This window comes from Cinclus cinclus, chromosome 5 (genome assembly GCF_963662255.1).
Source record: "Cinclus cinclus chromosome 5, bCinCin1.1, whole genome shotgun sequence".
Lineage (NCBI taxonomy): Eukaryota > Metazoa > Chordata > Aves > Passeriformes > Cinclidae > Cinclus > Cinclus cinclus.
Window position 1 is genome coordinate 6683453 of NC_085050.1, and position 23798 is coordinate 6707250.

A 23798-nucleotide genomic window follows, 5' to 3' on the forward strand; every position below is an offset into this window, starting at 1 on the left:
TCAATGGTCATGAAAAACACTTGGTATTTATCATCTGGTGCTTCCCACTTGTCAAGAAGCCAAGCTAATACATGCACAAGAAAACAGGAAAGTGAATGCATTTTTCTTTTAAGTCACTCTTTATTACAATATTTCTCTATCAATTGAGGAAGACAACCAAATTCAATTAATATCTGTTTTTTTTGCCCTCTGCATTTGTCCTGGAACCATCAACACACTACACATCAACTATGAACTGAAGATTCATCTTATTAAATCTCAATCAGAAAAAAAAAAAAAGCTCTAAAAACACAGATGTTTCCTTATAGGGAAAGAAAGCCCAGGCCCTACCCTTGAAAAGAAACTATTCATTTATCATGCACTTTTACTGTCCTTCAAAGTGCATCACACTTGGGTATTTGCCAGTAGTCAAACCTTCCCAAAGAAAGGCTGCCCTTCATAAAAGCAAAGATGAGAGATTTTATCTGAAATTTCAGAAATTCATCCCTTTAATATGCACTTTCTTTGCCAATTTATGATCCTGGCCAACTCTTCATTTCTTAGGTAATAAAGCATCACTGTTAAAATAGCTAAAATACAGTCCAAGTTTTCTTCTGGGCACTTTTCATAAAGATGAATCAACATGCATACAAAGAATAACATTAATACTAGTGCTGCACAAAAAGGGAAAAAAGAAAGGAAATGATTGTTTGAGCATTCTGAGTGCTAAGATGCTTTTTGCTTCATCAAAACCAGAAGGGAAAAAAAAAAGCCAAAAAACATCAGTCTTGGGACAGACAGGGTCCTACAGACTTGTACTTGGCACATGTTGCAGTCTTTGCTGTATAAATATCACATGAGGTCCTCTGGGAAGAAATTCCTGGTTTCAAGCAATTACCTAATCAGGAAAGTCACTCTCAATTTTCTAGTTGTATTTCCAGCATTGTGTTGGGTACTTTACTCCCTAGTACCTGTGCAAACAAGCAAGAAGAAATGAGAGAAGCCCCTTGCTTCCTCCTCCAGTGCTAAAGCTTGGAAACCCACCAAAAGCAGTGTATAATAAATATATAGCACTCAGGCAGCCAAAGTAATGTATTTAAAAATAATTTGCAGTGTTCACCAAGCTCATTCACAGACAATTCAGACATTCCCCCTGCATACAGCCACCTTCTGTTCCTTCCTGCTTCATCTATTAGCACCCAGCAAATGCAACAGAGGTCAGACATCCCAAGGTAACTGCCAAGCAATGGTCAGTAAAACATACATGCATTTAATTAAGGATATCTAGAATATAAGCAAATAAACAGCATTGTTTACAGTTTGTTACAATATAAAGCACAATAATACCTTAATTAGAGATAACAACTTTTCAAAATGCCAAAAACATTTTGAATTTTTCAAATTACCCACAAAATGAACACATTTTATTTTTGCACTGTGACACTTCCAACTGTTCTGCCAAATGTATACTACTATAATTATGCTTTGCAATCACCAGCATCACCGGAGAGGGGGACAAAGAACAATATAATCAGTAACTAATTAATCTTTCACATGTCTCGATACCATTTATCTCCAAAGGAAGAATCCTAAATGTTATTTTACAAATTGTGAAGTGAGTTTAATATTAGCATCTCAGAGTGCCTCAAATCATGTCCTTATGCCTAAGCATAGTTCACACTTACTGGTGGAAGTTAGAAAACAGAATTTAATACCTGGCTTTTTTAAGAGACAGTCTTCAACAGCAGAACACTGAGATGTGCACAAAAAATATAATTGCAAATAGCTTCAGGATTCAAAGCAAATATTCAATTTCATATTTAAGAAATCGTCAAAGGGAATCATAGGTACCTCAGACAAAATCACTTAGCTACATTAAGCTACATTATGTTAAAGATTCAAGAATTCATGAAAAAATGCATGATTAGTAGTAGTTAGCAAGTTACTGCAGCCTATTTTTAAGTGAACTTGCAATAGAAATAAAGTGCATCTTTAAAACATTCTCTTCTAAGGGAAAGTTCAAGAGAAGAAAGCAATGCACAAACTAATGAACAGAAAAGTTGACCAAGAAGATAAATCACCTTTAAACTCTACAGCTCATTACATACCCTGAGCTTTGTAAAACATCACACATATTTCTAAAATATAAAATATTTAGGCTGTGTTACAAAAAGCACATATATCAGACAACAACTCTGCATAACTAATTTTTAAACCTGAACAGGACCATATGTAGAGAAAAAGTCATTATAGAACAAAGGCAACTCCCCTAGTTTTTTCCCTTTTTACACTATTTGAAGTCATCAGACAGGGAGAAGTGTTTACAAGTCTCAGAGAACATTTGAATGTATAGACACACAAGAGTAGAACACAGTTCCAACACTTGAAAGCCAAATTGGGTTCCCATAGCTATAAAATTTCAAGCATGTTTCCATATTTGCTGTTTTACCCCCTCTCCTCCTGATCATCTTCTGCCTGGCCTTCCCACTCTGTTTTCCCAGCCTGGCTATTTGGTAAATGGGATTAAGGAAACAGAGAAGTGGCTAAAAAAAACCCCTTTTTTCCTACATTACTTTTCAAGTGGATCAATTCCCTCCACTGCATGACCACATGGATTTTACCACAGGATGGATGCAATGAATTGTGCAGGGCAGGGAAAAACAAGCCAGACAAAAGGCAGTGATTAAACAGCATCACTGGATGTGAGCACAAAGCCTGGGGGAAGCCACTGCTATTTCAGTCACAGTGGCTGCTAGTCTGTCACCTCTGTCCCTAACAGTGCTCCTTCCCACATCATCACAGACTTCTTGCCTCTTATGTAGCTCTGTTGCTCAATAGAATAAGCCCATAAGAGGCTGAGATTGCACTGAGTGGACTGAACTGCTCTGACTGCTGGCTGCCATCAAAAGGGACAGGTTTGTCCCTTCATTCTTCTTCACAACTTGTCAATTCAGCTGACTAACACAAGGGGGGAAAAAAAGAAAAGTTTATACTCTCCATTTTGTACTGAAGAGCTGGATACAGAAACTCTAGGATGGGGAACTGAGACAGAGAAGAGGAGCATGCACACTCCTAGGTCAGTTCTAGCTGATCCAATTGATGCACAGAAAGTGGGGCAGCCTTCCCAATTTTATCATCCTCTGCAGTCAATTCCCCATTTCTCTGAGCAGGGATCAGTCTCCAGTGAGCAGGTTCAACTGGCCACTTGGCCAAGCAGTCTAGGTGGGACACAGTAGCAGTTTGGACCTAGCAACCATGGGTGGGCTTGGCCAGTTTTAGAAGACTGACAAGGAGATGAATCACCCAAATCAAATGTGGAGCTGCAGCCCTTGATACTTGGATGAAATGTCCCTTTCTCTGGCTACCTTAGGCTAAACAGTCCCAGCAATCCCACTGAACTTTTCCAACTGCCCCTTCCCATGCAACTGCTCTGTCGACTAAACAGTGATCTGGACTGAGGAATTTAGCTAAATGGAAAATATTCCAACAAAATGTTTTAGTATGAGTCAACTTCTCAGTGTAGCTCATAATAGAGTAACACTCATTTTGGCACAATGAAAAGGGTAAAAAATCCACTGCCAGGGACTCCTCACCCAACACAGCTGCTGGGAAAGGGTCTCAAGACCAGGATGTGGAGGAGGCAAAGGTTTCACCTCCAGTTCACATCATTAGACATGATGCAGAGACCATGTGACCACCAGTCTGTACACTATCTCCCATTGTGTCAAAAAGAAATTAACTATTCCCTTGCCTTTTAGTGAGAAACTAACATTTTAATACAAAAATTCATTTAGTCCAGACCATTCATGTATATTCTTTAAAAAAGTACAACTTATCCCTTGACCTGCTTTCATACCAGCTCTAAAAGCCCTTTTGGAGAGAATAGCAGGAATCATTTGTGACCTAAAGTAAAATGACAGACCCAAATGATTACACTCCTTTCACTAGAATTCACACTATATTTATTAATACTCATTTAACATTTGGGGGTCTCCAGCAATTTTTGTTTTGTTTTCACCTGACTTTTTACTTCCTTTCAAGGATCAGATGCAAGCTGTTAAATCAATCTACATGAAGCAAGCCTGTAGAGAAAGACTACTGAGAGCACTATGTGGTCATTTTGCCCTTTTGCAATTGTTGTTTTATATTCACCCACAGTCTTTTACACTGTTTGGGTAGAATGCTGTCAAATGCTAAGATGAAAGCCAACTCAACTGTAGAATAGGTCACAGACTAGTTTCTTTTATTTGTCTAGATCCGTTTCCACCCAAAAAACAGCATTTGTGCTCTTTTCAATATTCTCAAGAGGAGAGAATAGTGTATTCAATATTACCTCAACAGGAGCTACAACTCAATTAAAAATACATAGGATGACCAAAAGAAAATATCAGTATTGCACAAAGCTAACACAGTTAACATTAGAAATTGAAATGTCCAACCTTCAAATATGCGATCCAGACGTTGCCGCTTCACTTTGTGTTTGTCCATTAGAGACATAAGAGTGGAAGCTCAAAGAACGTCCCCACACAGCTTGGTGATGCTCTTCTCACCCCAGGCAGAAATGCTCAGTCTTTTACAAGCTTATTTCCACCTGTGAACAGAAAGATAAACTTTAAAATACATCATTTTTAGCACCTTTGTCCAGCTGATCCAGAGACGATCTGTATGTAACCTAAAGAATTAAAAAAACCTCACAAAGTTCTTAAATCGTATCAGCTAAATAGGTATTTATTTCACAGCAAAGTGTCTTCTAAGCACACAGATACAAAGCACATGGCACAACTCGGACCAACCAGTTGGAAATGTTCCAAGACAGCTCTTCTCTGCCTTTTCACTCTCAAATACTTTTCTGCCCTTCCACTGAACAGACCATGAACTAATGCAGGCATAGGTCCATATTCCTGTAAATTGACAAACGTTCACCTGAGATGAAGTTGGAAAGCCACAGCTTTGCATCACAAAGCTCACAATGAGGAAAATACTCCTTTCACTCTTATCTTTCAGGCTCTTGATGATACCATACTCCAGAGTTTCAGCTTGGAACTTGAAGGAAACCAAGTCAAGGGGTACAGACGCAGGGAAACGCATCCCAGTGACAACCGAGAATGCCAACATCTCTATCAACCAAATGGCATTTGGAGCAGGTTTATGCATGACTAGGCAAAGCTCTTTGGCAGAAGATAGAGCCAGGCACCTTTCAGATGCTGTGGAGCTGGGCAAGGCAGCATAAGGGCATTGCAACAAGCAGGCTGCATTTTAAGCCAAACCACTGAGAAGTGGGAAGGAGGGGTGGGGAGGGAGGAGGAAAAATCCCTCCATGAGAACCTCATCATGGCAGTAGAATATAAAATGCACATGAGCAAGCGGATGTGGCAAAATTATGGATACACATGCTCTAAAAAGCATATTCAGAGCACCACTTTTATTCACCTTTCATTATCTGAGTGGACTTTGAGAAACAAACACAGAGCACGTTGTGGTACAAGCACTGTGCACACTGAAATGAGCCAAATAATCCACCTCCCTGTTTCTTTTTATTCCTGCCCTGCAGCTTTCAACATCAGTGGATAGGATTAAATAGCCTTACAAGTGACTGAACCTAGAAATCTCTTTCTTTCTTTCTAGAGGCTGAACTTCATAGGCACATTTCATTAACATATCAAGATTCATGAACTCCTAGTGAAATTATAAAGAAAAATATTTTGAGTATCAAGAACTGCACATTTTCATTTAAACTAAGTATCTTTACAAGTACTGCCCTGCTCAGTACATTTGGACTTTTAATGAAGTTTCTTCTTTGTGTTTATTCTTGTTTTTTTTTTTTTTTTAATTTAAAATGGAGTTTACGTGCAACATTTATCAGGCTTTTAACTCTTCATTTGCCTCATCATCCTCTTCACTTCCCCTCCATACCTCCTTATCCTCAAACTCAAGATTATTCCGCTGTTCTGCATAGTGCCTGATTCCAGCTGAATATAATATCTCATGAAAGGGAGATGAAAATTTGATGAGGAATGCAGAATCTTTTTTTTTTTACTTTTTTTAAAAAACAAGACTGTTGCCATTTTAGAAATTCACTTTTACATTTCTCAACAGTGGTATTCTTCCAAAATACGATGTTCTTCTTGAATGTGGCTGTGTTATAAGAATGCACAAGCATTACATCAAATCTAACACATATTTTATAATCTTAAAAGCCAACTATGTAAGTACAGAACTACATAACTGCCAGCCTTGGCTTAAGCCAACACCCCAATCCTGTGCACAGGATCAGCCTTTAACTAGTCTTTATTTGCTTATCTTTTCTGTTTTACAATCTACTTCCTTCAATTCCCACACAGAAATATCTAAAGAGTAAAAACCAAACCACAATATAATGAACATTTTAAACACTAGTCTTGGTTTAAATTTGTATAGCTTATTTAATTTCCCATCTCATAGAAACATACAGGCCTGCTGGCCTCCTTGTGCTGTTTTGTTTATTCATTCAGCAAAAGATTTTTCCACTGTAGTCACTCTGCACACAAAGCTGGATGACAGCTGTGAAGAACAGACCATCTGTAACTATTGACCTACCACTGAAAGTGTCACCAGATGTTTTCTATCTGTCTACAGTAGCTTCAAAGTGTACCATATAAATCAAGTAAATTTTTTGCTTCCAAGCATTGTTTCAACGTTATTTTATTGATAGCAAGTTGTCATAAGTTTAAAAAAAAAATTGAGCAAAAAATAAATCAGCGTGTTAACACCATTCTAAGTTGAACCCTCATACGGTTTCACTGCACATCATGTTCCAACAGAAAGAGCAGATGATGATATGGGAAGCACTGCCCAGCAAAACAAAAGCCTGGTAATTGTGGAAGTGTTAGTTTCTGCAATTGCTAAACCACAACATGAATAATTGTATTTGAGAAATTCACTAAATATACAAGCACAGTGCCTTATGATCTAAAAACCTGAACACCAAATACCAAATAGTATTTAAGACCAGACTTCTGTAATTCAATATTTTAAGATTAAGTGAGAATCTGAGTTCAGAATAAATAGTGTTTATCACATATGTCAAGTAGTATCTACAAAGCCATCTGAGATATTATCAGTGCACAGAACCCTTTCAAGCAGTACACATTTTAGACCAAAATATACACTGTTGCAAACAATATTAGAGTTTTTCCTTCAGTTAAGCAGATGATTCCAGTGTATTTTTAAAGAGAATATGTCTCTGGGTATTGCTGCAGCAGTTAGCTCTTTCTTAAGAAAAGAAGAGCTTTACTCTGAGACTTCAAGATAAAAAGCAAAAGTGATTCTCCAAAATATTTCCAGCAGAGAGAGCAAATCCTACAGGGTAAAACAGAAATTATAAACAAGTAAGTTAACTTTGAATTCAATTTTCAAAACAGATAATACTGATAATGAATAAAGGATAAACATTAGCTGTGAGTGAGAAGATTTGAAGGAAGACCCATTCAAAAACCACGATTTCTCCAGAGAAAGAGAAAGAGAATGGAAAGGAAGCAAACTAAGAAATTGGGGTTTTTTAAGAGAGCAAAGCAGTAGGCTGATTCTACACGCCTGTATATGTGTGGGCTGTGACAAATTCCACAAGGTCAGGGAAGGACTCCCCTCAAACCCAAAATGTTGCAGCATGAAGCACTGGACAATTTCCCTTGCATCAGTCTAATGGGGGAGGTTGGCATGGACCAGGCTGCTTCAGCTAGATCTGAACAGAAGAACTGCATCACCTCAGATTAGTTTCCTCACTCTCAAAGAGATCCAGAGTACAAACTCTCCTGAGCACACATTTTCACCCACAAGCCACAGACTGCAGGAGGTTGATTTCTACCTTTACTCCAGTCAGTTGCAGGCAGAGATTTGTAGGCTACCCCAAATCACAAGATGAAGCATCAGAAATCCAACACAGAAATTGAATTCACGTAACAGATTGACAGGTCATTAGAGGATAAGGCCATGATTAGCCTTGGGAATCTCAGCTTTCACTTAACTCAGCCACTCTATCTTGCAGTCCTTTGTCTGAAACTATAGAGAATTATTCTAATATTTTTTTCATTCTACTCACAATTATCAAAAAGTGTAATGGGAGGCTATCACAAGAAACACTCTAAGTTTACTTTCAAAATTCCAGTGCCATCAGTTTTGATGATCAAAAATTAGATAAATTTCCAAGTCAAGCCAAACTAACTCTGTACTTCTCCTTCCTTCCCATCCAAACTGATAAAATCTCTATTTTCCATCACACCTCACAAGCCTTGAAGTGGCCATTCTGCACAGGCCTAGAAGCAATAAGTAAATATAATCTAAATGTTTTTCCTCATGTTAGAAATACTTTAATTTTCCTAAATAAGTATACATTTTGTTTTGCAGTAACTGTTTGTTTCAGTTAGTAAACAGATCATTTAGTCCAACCCTCCTGCCTTGGGCAGGGACAATTTCCACTAGACCACGTTGCTCAAACCCCATCCAACATGGTCTTGAACACTTCTCTAGGCAATTGTTCCAGTGTCTCATCACCCTCACTATAAAAACATCTTTCAATTCAAGTCAACCATACCTCAATGTTATTACTAAAAAATGGAAATTATCTAAATTTCAAAATATTTCTGTAGTACAAAACCAAGTATCTTGTATTTGGTACAAGAGAGGATCTAATCGTGTTGATGAACTCACAAAAGTAAAATGACATAAAAATGCTAAGAGAAATTTCCTTTATTTGAACTTTAAGTTAAAGATGTATTTACTCAGTAAAACAGTCAACCCTCTGAGGCCATAGCAAGCAATGGGCTCTAACTCTGTGAAAAGGAAAAAAAGTTGATGATGTAAGAAAGAAACACTTTACTTTAAAAAGCTCTACAATTTCTAGCTGAACCTTTCAAATGTCAGTAGCAGCAGCATCAGTTCTGTATAGAACAGAAATTTTGGATCAGAGGACTGGTAATACTTAGGTCGTGAAATTATAAAGTGTACTACACCTGAACATGGAATATAACAAAGATTAATATCTGAGAGTTTTTTTCTTTCTATATTCCATTTATAGAAGCATTATTTAACAGTACTTATGCATTAGTATTTGAAAATTTTCCAATTAAATATATGGAGGAACCTCAAATAGGAGGATGAGTAAAAGAGGCAAAAGATTTTTTTTTTTCAGGTATTTCTTAAAAATGCAGCAATGATTTCTACAACAACACTGAAACATCCTCTTTGAAAGTCCTGCAGGAGAGTTTCTGTTCTTACATCCTTTCCTGAAAATCCTGACTTACACTGAAAAGTTCTGCAGTATGGAACCATCACATTACTGTCACTGTGCTCAAAAATATTCCTGCAAAGATTTAAGCTACACTTAAAAATAAGTATGGCACATGGAGCAGAACAAAAAGAGATTAACTGCCAGAAGAAAAAGTATATGTCAGCCTTTTTGTGCAAAAATTGAAGTTATTCCATCTTGCCTTATGGAACGTAATACTGAATTAAGAAGGAAATATATAATTATATTTTCCTGTCAGACAATTTATCTTGCCATTAAGTATGGCTAAGCCACTTTGCCTTACCATTAGATGTCAGTACAGTCTAAGAGAAACTGTATACAGAGCTTCAAGATCAATAAATTAATCACGAAAACGAAGCCATTACCAACCGAACTGGACACCAAAACACACATTAGCTACTCAGAAAAGGACAAAAACCCCAAACTTCTAATGACATTACCTAAATCTAAGGTGAATCTGTCTCAAAAAGATGGAGGATTAGAGATACAGTGCCTGAACAAGCAGTAAGCATGGTCCAAAGCATGAAATAGCTTGCTGAAAAACTCCCCCAGCCTGAAGACAGTGTGAGTGAGTAGAATACAACAAAGGCATATAAAACACACTCCATGTCTCAACTCAGTGTCTGGGGAGCACACAGTGAAATAGCAAGCCAGAATATTAAAAACAACAGGAAGCTCTGTCATGGAGTATGTAATTAAATTGTAACATCTGGTGTCACAGGTATCATGGATGCCAAAACCTTAAGTGGTTCTTAATAGGGATAAGACAAGTTTATGGAAAACACATCAGTGGCCACTGATAATACCAGCCACAACACCAACCCAGGTCAGAAATCCATAGCTGGTAAATGCCAAAGGCAAGGAAAATGTCAGCACATGCTTTGTTCTCACAGTCAGCAATGACTGCACTGTGTTCCACTGACCAAATGTCTGTTTAGTTCAGCACCCAGCATTTGCCAAGAAATGAGGTGCTGCATTAAAAGAGCAAGAGCAGAACAAACAGGATACTTCCATCAAGCACAAACCAGTGTCCATTTCTGGAGCCAGGACACAAGACAGATGGAGCTGCAGCCCCTTCTGACACACAGGCACCCCTTCCATTCTTAGGGAATGCAGAGATAAACTACAAAATGGACTTATCCAGCCATGCAGAAAGTGAGATTCACATCTCACAGGGATGCACAAAAAAAAAAATCCTAAGTACAAAATAAAACTAAAGTAAGTTATTACTTACTAGTACTATTAACATTTACTAACACAGACTCAAAAGGTACTGTTGGAATCATCAAACTGACCATGTCTCCAATGTAAAGCCTAAGAGACATCTAGAAAATCATCATAATTCAAAAACTGCCAGTGCCATAGACTCCACTCTAGCACATGGAAAGCTCTTCCAGCAGTGGGTGTCTTTTATTACTGGCTGGTTTTGCTTGTCAATTTGGTTTAAACTTCAAGTTATTAGATTTTTCTTGCAGCTTTGCCTTGCAGACAGGAGAATTCCCTCATGTTCTTTGCACAGGTACCTCTTAGGTATCATCACCAAGCCATCCCTTAGTCTACTTGCAGAAGAGACCAAGCCCCTGGATACTCTCCTAGGAAGTCATAATTCTGATCCTAAATTGTGTCAGACCTGTGCATCCTTAAATTCAAGAGGAAGTCACTAAAATACTGGTTAGTGAGTGCTAGAACAAGACAAAGCCTTGTTACTGCAGGAGGAGTTACATCAACATCCAAAACAGAAGAATTTTAACACTCTTGAATACATTCGGGGACCACTAAAAGACTTTGCATTCGCTTCAGCAGTTTTTACATCACTGCTGCAAAGCCAGTTCTTTTTAGGATGGGGTTCTCTAAACCAGGAATACAGCCAACAGTCTCCCCTTCTGTATTTGTGACCCAAAATGTGCATACAATTTCACAGAATCACCCAGGTTAGAAAATAACTTCAGTATCATTGGTATGTTTTTTCTCTATTTATGAGTGAAAGTGGCTTTTCCTGTTGATAAAAATGTTCAAAATAAGGCCAAGAACACTCTTTGTCAGCACACCACTAAAACCAAGGCTTATGGGCATTTGACATATTGTCCACTGTTTTTTAATACTGTGAATTCCCTTTTGTATTATTCTTTCTTTTTAATTACTTTAGCACCAAATAAAATGCCTTCCAACATTTAGTGTAATAATTTGATAACCATAAGTCCTTATTTTTACGGCACATGACTGTAAAATTGCCTTTTTGACAGGGAATATGGTGAAAACAGTAGAAGAGGTTGTGGTAGTAATTCTGTCATTACAAGCTTTTTATGAGGTATTTGTCTACACCATAAGGGTTTTTTTCCCAGAGCATTTTTTTTCCCCTTAGCAGCATTCCCTCTCAATTATACATCTGTCCACAAGCCAAAAATTACTTACTGCTGAAAATGAATTACTGCAGATGTGTATGACTGCAGACAGATGGGAAGCATCTCTGCTATCCCAGATTTTTAGATCATGAATAGAACTTCATTGAAGAACTCAAGCTATTAGAAAATTATTAAAGGCTAGTGACCTAAGACACAAACATTTTTTAAGTAAAATTGAACTGATTTCTTTAAAAGAAATTTCCTTCTGTCAGAAAGCTCTCCTTGAGCAATATTGCAGCTATGATCCTCATAAAACAATATCTCTAAAAACTTCCATTTCAGGTATTCAGCATAAGCTTCTTCAGGAAGACCAGCATTGTAACAATCCTCAGTCTTAGTCATGAATACATTTAAAGGAAGGAAAACTGAAGAAACTGGTGTAGTCCAACATCATGAACCTGATTCACTCACGTGTTGAATTCCTGGCTTTGCCTCTTACTGCTGACCTGAGGAATTGAACCTGATGGGTGCATCCTTCACTTCACCCCCAGCTGCTTTGGTTTGTAAAGCAACACACATCCACAGCCCAGTGCCCAGAGATCCTGTCACAACCACTGCTTTAAAAAGTACTTTGGAACTTCCAAATAAAAACCATCCAGAAATTTCAAATAAGTCAGTTGTTAGATCAATGCTAATCACTTTTGCATTTTTCAAAGTCTAAAAGAAAGAAAATTACACTGAAAGAAGATCAATCTCCATTCAGTTTTTTTATGTTGTTTTTTTTCTGAACAGGCAGAAGAGCTTCCTCCTTTTTGGAGACTTAGATAGAAGAGACAGCAACTGTGTAAATGAGTGAAACACAATCTCAGGGACTTTGAGAGACAACAGCAGTGAAACTGAACTGCTTCTAATTCAAAAGAGAAGATTATTATTGTTTGAATCAGAAACTCAAATGAATAATTCGTATTTAATATTTTCATGCACCTGAGAAAGCATAACAGGATGCAAAGTATTAGTCAGCACTCATGACAATAAAAAAGCTAATGCCTTGGTTAATGAATTCTCTAAGAAAGGAAACAATTACTGGTGCATTTCATGAATCTCTGTTGCTAGAAAGGATTCAAACCACCGAGGAGAAAAGATTACTTTTAATCTTTTATTGATTTATTGACCCTTTTTTTTGTCTCCAAGAAAGACACAAACCCACATCAAAATGCTAGGCACATGGACTGTGTGCCTACTCCACGTGTGAAACTGGTTCATCTGTCACAGATCTGCTATTAAAACTAGCCCATGGATGTCCAGAAACCTGTGCTTTACAGCTTAAAATTCCTGGTTAAAAAAACATATGCTGGTGCAGTGGAAAAGAAAGAGCGGGGAAAAAAGAAAGCTTTACTCTGAAAGTAAATAAGAAATTACATCTAAAGACATCTAAGGTAGAAATTTAGTTACAGCTAATTAAGTTTAGACAAAGAACTGTGGGCCCGGTGTTTTTCTCTTTACATCAAAAATCCTGATTTTGGATACTATGAGTCAGTCCAAAGGGAAGCCTCAAAGCTGATGAGAGGCTTGGAGCCCCTCTGCTGCGGGGACAGGCTGAGACAGCTGGGGGTGTCCTGCCAGGAGAACAGAAGGCTCCAGGGAGACCTTGGAGCACCTTCCAGTACCTAAAGGGTCTCCAGGAGAACTGGAGAGGGACTTTGGACAAGGGCATGGAGTGACAGGCCAAGGGGGAACGGCTTCAAACTGACCCAGGGCAGAGTTAGATCAGATATAAGGGAGAAATTCCTTAGTGTGAGGGTGGTGAGACAATAGATGAAGTTGCCCAGAGAAGCTGTGGCTGCCCCATCCCTGGAAGTGTTCAAGACCAGGCTGGATGGGGCTTTCAGCAACCTGGGACAGTGGAAGGTGTCCCTGCGCATGGCAGGGGGTGGAACTGGGTGATCTTGAAGGTCCATCCCAACTCAGAGCATTTTATGATTCTATGGACACCAGATATATAGCAGCATTCTTGCTGATGTAAAAAAGAATGTCAAGTAGGAAAAACATTTTTGAGATTGAATACTTTCCACTTGAAAAGTAAACTGTGTAATAGTTATATGTTATGATTGTGCATTATTTCTTCATTATCACTTTTATACTAGTGAAATAACTTTCTACAGATAAGACAAATATGATTCATGGTCACATTTTTTGTTTGCCCTGTAACAGCAACATGCCACCACAGCAGGATCAGTATCACACCACAAACTTAGAATATATATTTTTTTTTTCCTATGGAAAGCTAACATCACATCTTTTTAAGATGTCAAGATGTACAGTGCTGCAGCACTAATCTAGTATAAGATACACCTAACATCCTTCATTTAAGGCATCTCTAAACCGAGTAGGTATAAATTAATTTTGTAATATTTTTGTCAATTAGAATACTCAGTACAGATTTTAAGAAAGGAAGTTTAACTGTATCACCCATTAACTACTACATATATAAGTTTTACTCAATTACTAGAAGAAGAAAGAAAAAAAGCAAGAATGAAAAAACTAATCACTTTGCATGATTAGACTTCTAGAGGCTGTTTCCAGCTATGTTCTGGTTGGAAAAAAAATACCAAGGATAAAGCACATAGCTCCTACTCTTCAGACGACAGCACCTCATTCCAGTCAGAATAAAAAAGATACCTGATCTGGGTATTTATCTATTGCTTGCTCAGGTGTCTGGGTAAAACTAATTTTTTTTTGTAGTACCTCAAGTAAAAATGTATTTTTTAAAATTGTACATTGCCATAAATAAATTACATGTGTTTGGGTTTTGTTGTTGTTGTTTTGGGTTTTTTTTTTAATACATTACAAATTCTGAACCATTTCTTCCTTCCACTTTAATGAGAAGACAATTTCTATCACCTAAGCATACCAAAATAGTAAAGATTAAGTGGATTTACACTGCATTTTCCATGAATCAATATTTAAAATATTATAAATTATGCAATTTATACATGATCATCGGTAACATTTAGCAATAACATTTCTTCATTTCTTTGACATTTCTGAAATGTAATTCTACTGATATCTGGTACATAAATCCTCTGGAAGTTAGTGGAGTCAAAAGACCTACATTTCTTTATGAGTAGATATAACTACATTAAAAAGGATTTTTTTCCAATGTACCACCAGCTATTGAAAAAATGTCTTCCCTCCTTGCTAAGCAAAAAAAGGCAATATAAGACAAAAGAACAAACAAGTGACAAGTTCCATACACACATTTTAATTTAAGCCATCTTTGTCAAGCTGTGCACCTTTACCCACAGTCCCATCAGCTACAGAACAGTTTGGTTTGGAAGGGACCTTCAAAGACCATTTAGTCCAACCCCCTGCCCTTCCATGATGGTCAGGGACACCTTGGACTACACGGGGTCCCTCAAAGCCTCATCCAGCACTTCCAGTGATGGAGCATCCCTGGTTGCACAACCACATCAAGATGTTGCATTTTATAGATCCAAAACAGTTTGCAAGTGCTCTGAATTGTTGCTATAAAAACCCAAACTATGAGAATATCTGTTTGTCAAAACAGAAGATACTACTGAATTCTACAGAAATACATGAAAGTTTAATTTCCAGTTTATTTCCCACTGTGGCTCACTCACCTCTGGACTCCTGGAAACAGCTGTCCAGCCTCAAAGGCATCACTGACCATATTCCCACAATCAACTTTCATACTTGACTTGAGAAATTGTTGAATTAGCAATTCTTTCCCCCACACTCTGGTGTCAATCTCCATCTCCTGACATGACATTTCATTAAGAAATTTCCAGCCAACTACACTCCCATCTCAGTCACAGTAATGCAATGCACTTTTACACCTTGCTAAATTCTATACACAATTTTTGTTGCAATTACAGGGATTACTTATGTAAAAGATTAATGTTAGTGGCTGGGATATTGAATCCTTTAACACAATTGAATGTGGGGAAACAAAGAATTAAAAGTACAATTAGTCTCACACATTTGGAACTGGCTGACAACTGTGTTTGGTATGATATAATATATTGCAACCAACACTACTCATTTTCCAAACTGATTTTGTTTTGTCTGTGTTCATCATTTAAGCTCATCCACTCATTCTTTTATTCTGTAGGAAGGCAGAGGAAAGAATTAAAGTCCCTGCAGGCTGCTTAGCTGAAGGTCTGCAAAATTTCCTTTCAGAAACCAGTTTTTGAGCTACATTTTCCTCTCTTCTGTTCACATAGTGCTGATATGTTGCTCTCTAGAGAAAGGGTTTTAAAAACCTGGGACCTGTTTTTTTATCTCTGCATTCAAAAGTTACCTTTAAGAGTTCTCAAAACATCACAGAGCAGCAGCTTGCTCAGTTTTTGAGACCCACTTCAATGCAAAACTACTTGGTCTTTCTGGTGAAGCAATTCTGAAGTTTGCAGAGCAGGACCAACAGGCACCAAAATCATTAGGCAGGTGTGAGACATCTTGGGAAGCTTCTCCATGCTCACGTCAGAATGCAAGATCCCTACATTGCATACACCAATAACCTGGCAGTGTAAGTCGGTTCAAATGCATGAAACTTTTGTTTTATTCCAGAAGGGGTTTAGTGCAACTACATTCATCAGAGCATCTCAGTATCTTTCTGAGATGTAACTGATGTAACTATAAATTACCACAGTTTCTACTCTCTCTCATGTCTGGGAAGAGAACTCTCTGTGCAGCTAGATATTTTTAGTTTCCTTATTTGAACATATATGCTGGTTTGTATCTGTTACAGAAGAAAGATCAAGCAAATGCACTTGGCAGCTGGTCTGGAAAGTGATAAGACAATAATAGCCTTTAATGGAAATTAATTTCAGTCCTACATTACACTAAGAAATAAAATTTCCAACCCATATTAACTTGAAGGTTAGTTCTTTTGATTATTTAGAATGCTTCTGTTACTGAAGAGCTTTAATAAAGACGTTCTAACATAACATCTTGGAAATAAGGCCAAAGCTGTGAATATAATATTCCTTCAAGATCTCATTAGAGACTTCAAAAAATTTATAAAAAGACCAGAAGTTAGACATGGACAAAATAGTTTGCATGCCTCAAGAACTATGTTCCTTAATTTTGGAAGAAAGCTGGAGGTGTGAGACAAGAGAAGTAGCATTGCACATTGCATGTGGCACCCAAGCCACCCCTTCACATCCTTAAACCTCTTAACACCTTATCAGGCTGATGAGTATAAATGAAGAATTATTCCTTCTGGGACTCTTCCTAGAGGAGATGTGGTGGTGTCAGACTATACTGCCAGTATATACTGAATATGCTTCTTTAAGAAACCCTTGAACCATTTGACTGCATTGATCTCCTGTCAGAGAGAAGAATGACATTTCTTGCCTATGAGAATGTCACGCTGTCACCAAGAAGGAGAAGAGACATCCACTCACCACCCATCAGTGAGTCCCTCAGCAGTGTCCTGTGCTGCTCTCCAAAGCACACTCTGCCACAGTGCTGACTTTTAAAAAGGTCTAGATAAAAATTTACATTACTCAACTTCCCATTGATTTCTGGTATGAGCTCTCCCAGTAATGTCAAATGAATTATATTTGGCTAGAATCAGAGTACCTGGAGAAAAATAGAGTTTTGCAGTCTTGCACCCAGAAGGAAAAACAGAAGCCTTCCAGGCAAATCTCACTGTGCTACTTTTAATTATCAACAGTCGAAGTTGTTTATAACTCTTCCACTGGCCAACTATTTCAAAACTACCACTCAAAGGGTGTTCATCAGAAGATCTGCAGAAATCACTGTACGAAATTACTGCTCTTGGAATCTGCTTTCATAGCTGGGAAACCTTAGTATTTCATATTTTCCTTACTTTTGGAGCAACACAATGTCTGCTGTCCTATCTTCTTTGCATTACAGCTTCCTCACCTCCTCCTCAAGGTGACTCCTGAACTCTGCATGGTATTGCTTATTCCTCCTTGATCCTTCATAGGTGTTAGCTACACTGTGAGGAAAGGAAAGCTCCTTTCCTTTCCAGCAGACTGCCTGGATTATCCCCTCAGTCACATAAGAACTGACTGAAACTTGGGCTCTCCTTTTGAATATGGGAGCTTGTATGGAAAGGACTCAGGACTAATTTCCTCTTATCCTTTTCTTGCATAGCATTAGCATCTCCACCAAAATACTTGGAACTGTTTCACGGGTTAATATTAGACCATGAATAGCCAGCTGATATTGTCCCGTCTCCAGAAAACAAAGGAGACAAAACCAAAATATCCACTTCTCTAAACAGCAAATTCAAACTTCAGAAGAGATAATCATGGTGTTTTTAATAAAAGAAATACTAGGAGATGCTTGTTTTACTAAGAAACAAAATATTTTCCTCCAGTCTGAAGAGAGGTTGCAGCAAATTTACTAAATCATATCTGGAGTATGGTTAGAACTGCAGCAATGGCAAAAAATTCCTGTTAGAGATGCTCTGACTCTAAAACTAAGCAAGTAAGCAATACAAAAAGGCTTTGTCTTCAAAAAATTCTTAAAACTAGTAGACAAAGTAAAAGAAAATAGTGGTCTACAACATGGCTATAATATTTTTATACTTATAGAAGCAAGAATTCAAACTATAACTTGAGTGGTCTCATTATAAACACCGTATTTTTTATGTTTCAATTTATTATACATAAATTAATTTTAAACCAGGTAAAATACAATAATTATGGAATCTGCATATTGGGAAAAAACATGGTAACCAGGACCCAAATCATACTCATCTTGCTTTGCTTGCTGGTACTATTTCTTCAGAGGTAGTTCAAAGACTGCCTCCAGAATATAAAGACCCAGCAACCTTTTCTTGAATGTTTGAATAACAGCTCTCCCTACACATAATAAGATTTGAAAACATGAAAGTATTTTGCTTGAATAAATAAACATTAGAAGTTCAAGACTCCAAGATGAGTATATTTGCAATTATATCAAAAGCAAACAAAAAATTGCTCCCTGAATTAAGTCTTAAAATACACCAAAGTACAACATGTGCCTATGTCTTATCTGAGTGTTGCATATCTGGACTGAGATTGTTAGCTTCTCTGTGTCAAGATCTAGATGAAAATTATCTGCATAAAGGGAGTAAAATGTCAAATTCTGAATATCTGACAATTCTACAACAGATGGTCTTAAATATTAGTGATTCAAGTTGCTGCTGGCATTGGGTCAGCTCTTTACTTGTTAATTAAGGACCTGAATTTTGAACTATTATTTTGTTATAAAATGCCCATCGGGGAAAAAAAATAGAAAATGCATGGCTAAAGATTTTAGAAAGCTTGCTCTCTGTTTATGCAAGAATTTCCATTCTGGCTGATTAATGAAATTCCAGGTTAGGAAAAAACCTCCTCTCCCAGTTGTTTTAATAAGACCCAGATCTTGCTTTTAGTAAATACTGGCAGTATGCAGGTGCAGAAATTCTCAACCCTATGCATTTCACATCATGTGAGGATGTAATTTATTGTTCAAGAAACTCAGATAGCAGATGTTCGACTTCTTCTTCCAGAGGGCACAGTCTGGCTTTGGAAAGCAAGTCACAGGAGGGGTGACAGGAGGCTCTCACTTGTGCTCTGCAAAGGAATATCCAGAGTCAGTCCTCCTCCACCACAAACTGGAGCTTGCCAGGAGTTCACTCATCATTTGTATCACAAAGCTGAGTTTGTCCTTCTCCTTCAGACAGGACCTGCCTCTGCCTGTGTCCCTGCTGAATCTCCCCATCTCCTCTTCCCTCTTGCAGCTGAAAACAGAACATTTAATCTTGACTAACTTTCAAGTCCACCAAAAATTGCCCCAGGATGCTCAGGACCCAGAGAAATGTCCCTGTCACCCTTGCCTACATCCTGCCTTGGGAATGGTCTCAGCAAGAAGGTGAAGGAGTGCCATGCCACTTCTTAAATGGGCCACCCACAAAAAGATTCTTGAACTGGAATCAACTGAAGAAAAGTGAAATGCCTGAAAGAGATAACATTCAATAGTGCTCATTAAGTTCAAGATCATCCCAAATTATATCTAAGTTACAGGATAACTGAGGAAAACCAAATAGCAAGAAATAGCCACACAACAATGACAACAACCTCTCTCCTTGATACTTTCTTTCCATTGGCATGTCCTCTGTGTAGAAATCTGTTCCCCCAAATCACCTCCTCTAAGCCAGTCTATATTCACATTGGTGATGAGACCCTTACCAGCAGCTACCACTGGGAGCAATTCCCCAAAGAACTTGAAACTAAAGCTTCTTCCCTCCTGAAGCATCAGTTTCTTATCTGATGCTTTGGAATCTATATGCAAGAGCACATAAGGGTTGGCAATTATACAGTTGGGTATTTATAAACTCTGAAAATATTACCATATGTTAGAAAGCAAAAATTATATATCACTAAATAAACTTTCCCTTTCCATTAGATGCACATTCCCTGAAAAAAATACAATTAGGCAGTAATCAGCCTTGACAATACATATTTAAATGTAAGATAAAATTACATTTTTTAATAGAAAGAAATGAAATTTTGCACGAGTATGCAATTTTCAAGTATTTCTATGCAATGTCAGATTTAACAGTAGCCAGAAGAGGCACTTGAAGGAAGTGGAAATATTAAGCTTAGAAATCCAATTTTTATAATTTCTTTACAACTACCCAAACACTGCTCTGAAATACCATGGAACATTGATTTGCTTTTAAACAGTAAAGATATCTTTGACTTCTGTATAAGGCAAACACAGCAACTTTGGACCTTGACAGGTATTTCACTTCATTTATAAGTTACACTTACAAAAATGTTTTATTTAAATGACCAGTAAGTACAACAATCGCCTTTTAAGAACGCACTCTTTTCCAAGAAATCCTTCTTGACACATTTCATTTTGGTTTCCATCCACGTAGAAGCAGTTACCTAATGTTTAACATGAGCTACAGATGCAGTTCTAGAAGTTACGTTGGCAACTTGGCAGTCGGTAAAATTGCTGTTTCTTTACTTTTTTATGTTATATGGCCATTTCTAACTGGCTCTTCTTGCCCCAGAGGGCACAGCTGGAGAAGTGCACAGCATAAACACAACAGGCTCAGAAAGCAGCAAAGCATCTGCCACTGTTCCCAAAGAGAATCATTTGACCCATTCTAATTCTTAATTCTCTATCGCTTATTAAAAGTAGCAAATTTGGTAACACTGAAAAAAAAACATCCCAGAAAATTAAGACTCATTAAAACATCCTATAATCCTGAGAACAAATGGCTGCCTGTGGATCAAGTGAGCACATTTTGATCACAGGGACTGGGGCACTTTTTACTGCAGATCCCAAGGACTGAAAGAACAATGCCATAAATTAATAATAGTGAGTCTATAAAGGTTGAATTGATACTGACATCTTGGATATTATTACAGTAAATGACAGATTAATGGACAAAGGCACGAGATCCCCAAAGCCTTCCTAGATATTTAATTACTACGAAGTAACCAATAATCATATTAATTAGCACAGCTAAAAATCCCATCGAGCAGTAAATGATTTCAAAGGAAATTTTGGCTATAACAATGACAAGTTAAGTAGTAACTTAGGCCAATGCCAGCACAGAATAAATGATTTAATGATCCCCATAGAAAGTTTTATTTTACTGAGATCAATATCTGACCCCTATTGTACACTAAAAGCCATGCCTAAAACCAATTATAAGAACTATTGTTGGTACTCTCAGTTACAAAGAAATTTCCTTCTCAATTGTCATTCCGTCAAAATTAAATACATAATATGGAACTCAATGAATCTTTCTGGCATCTCTAGAGCAATAGAAGCTATTGATTTTAAACATTTTATTTTAAAAAATCCTGTAAATCTTCAGTACCCACCTTTCTGGATTATAAAAAAATTAAAGCATTTTGCACCAATATATATTTCTAAATGCAACATACTCTAATAATGTCTAAGTGAATCACGGAAGGGGGCTGAAAAGGACTTTAAAGATTATCTCATTCCAACCCTCCACCATGGGCAAGGAGACATTCCACCAGACCAGGTTGCTCAGGACCCTATCCAACCTGGCCTTGAACACTTCCAGGGATGGTGCACCCACAGCTCCTCTGGGCAACCTGTGCCAGTGCCTCACCACCCTCCCAGTACAGAATTTCTTCCAAAAATCTAACCTACATTCCCCTGCTTTCAGTTTGAACACATTACTCCTTGTTTTATCACTACAGTTCCTGATCAATGAACATCAGCAGCAAGACTGATTTATCAGTGCACAGGAAAAAAAAAACAAAACACAAACAAAAGTTGTGAACTTCAGATTTTACATTATAAAAAGCATATTTAAAAAATATAATCCCTTTCAAACTTGACTTTCATCAAATGCAACAAGTACCCCATGCAAAATAAAAGGTTTTGTGATGATGTGAACCTTTTTAAACTAAAGGTGTATATTCAGTCCCTATCATTATGAAACAAAGGAAAAATTTCTTCACTTAAAGGCTGTCCAGGGAAGAGATGGAATCAGCATCCATGGAAGTATTCAAAAGACATGTGGCTGTGGCACCTGGGGACATTAATGTTGCACACAGCTGTGCTGGGTTAATGGTTGGACTCAACGATCTTAGAGGTGTTTTACAACCTTAATGATTCTACAAGTTTTAGAGGTAGTACTTTTTATACATATAAAATCTATATATCCTCTATAAATCCTATTTGGCAATAAAGCATTTGTATTCCAATTTTGCACACTGTCTTTGCTCAGATCACATCTTGCTTGTGCACAAATTCTGCTTGTGAATGATAGCAGGCAGCAACAGGATAATTGTCATATATCAATCAAACATGACATTAGAAGGCAGTTAAACTGACAAAATAGGACCTGAATGATGAAATACACAATTAAAAATCAACAACTAATGGAAATAAGATTCTTGACTAACTTGACTTCCCTTACGTTTGTCATGATCTAAAAGCAGACTGTTATTGCGCTAGTCTAAAATAATCTAGTTTTATATTTATTTTATATATGTGTGTACATAACAGCCTAAATCTTCATATATTGTCATAAAAAACCTCCTACTCTGCTAATGCAATAGGCACTTTAAAAAAAACTTACTGGCTATTTAGATCCAGAGTCATTTTAATTTTGATGTTAGACCAGCTGATTCGTATGTTCATTCAAACATATTCATGTTCCTAGAGTTATACCTGCTACTCATGAGAGGACAGAAAAAAATCTAAAACCAAAAGCAAATAACAAATATCCACTTTTCAAATTGTTATGTTATTTGTACTACTTACAGTCTTGTTTTCTTCAGAGAGCAATTCCCTTAAAAACCTATTTTTTTAACCAAGTTTGTTTTCAGGAAAAGAAATATAGCTTACAGAAATTATTTGATGAGCAACTATTAATCTCTTTAGTGCTGGGAAGTGTACTTATAAACTAGACATTAGCCTGAAAATACATAGGCCAATCATTATGGAAATAAGTGAGTATTTAAGGTAGTACATGCCTTAATAGAAAGATATAAATAATGAATACAGAACTAATGGGAAAGTTCTCCAGTTCCATTGCAAAATTGAAATTTAAACCAAAGGCAAATTTCTAATGAATTTTGGAAAAAGACTTTTCTACAGCAAGATCATCAATTGCTTTTAAGTTTTGAAATAGACAAAAGAATAAAGCTTCCATATAAAATGTAACTGTAAAAGTCCTACGTTATCAAAAGAAATGTACAGTAATTCATCTAGGCAGTTCTCACTCTAATGCCACTTTATGATTACTGAGGCTAAAAAATGGGATCATGAAATAAAGAAGATTAATTTCTCAGGAGTTTTTACTGCTGAAAGTGGACACTAAAGATTAACTAAAGACAAGAAATCTAGGCCCTACAAGGATGAGAAATTTAGACCATCTGTATTACATCAAGTATTACTTTATGCATTATTCTTGGCTTTTCATCAAACTCTGACCCTTATAAACATCCTTTTTGTTTAAAGCTTTAAAAACTACAGCTGTTCTTATCACTGGTTTTGGAAATCACTGCTCAAAACCTTTAAATTGAACATATCTAAAAAGACTCAACAAAACTGATATTTACCAAAAAAAGCTTATAACTAAAGTAAACATTCAACATTCTGAAGATGAAAATAGCAAGAACAAATAATCAGGATAAATACACCTAGCTTAAGAAAACTTAAGGAAGCAACTA

General features: G+C 37.1%; 1 protein-coding gene across 2 annotated transcripts in view; it reads right to left on the bottom strand.

Annotated features, from left to right (window-relative positions):
• Positions 1-23798, bottom strand: part of CTBP1 (C-terminal binding protein 1) — a 234410-nt gene that overhangs the window by 176472 nt on the left and 34140 nt on the right. For both annotated transcript variants that reach the window (XM_062494107.1, XM_062494106.1), the window contains exon 2: positions 4419-4570. In XM_062494107.1, the coding sequence (XP_062350091.1) occupies positions 4419-4476 (58 nt within the window). In that variant the 5' untranslated portion in view covers positions 4477-4570. The remainder of the gene's footprint in view (positions 1-4418; positions 4571-23798) is intronic.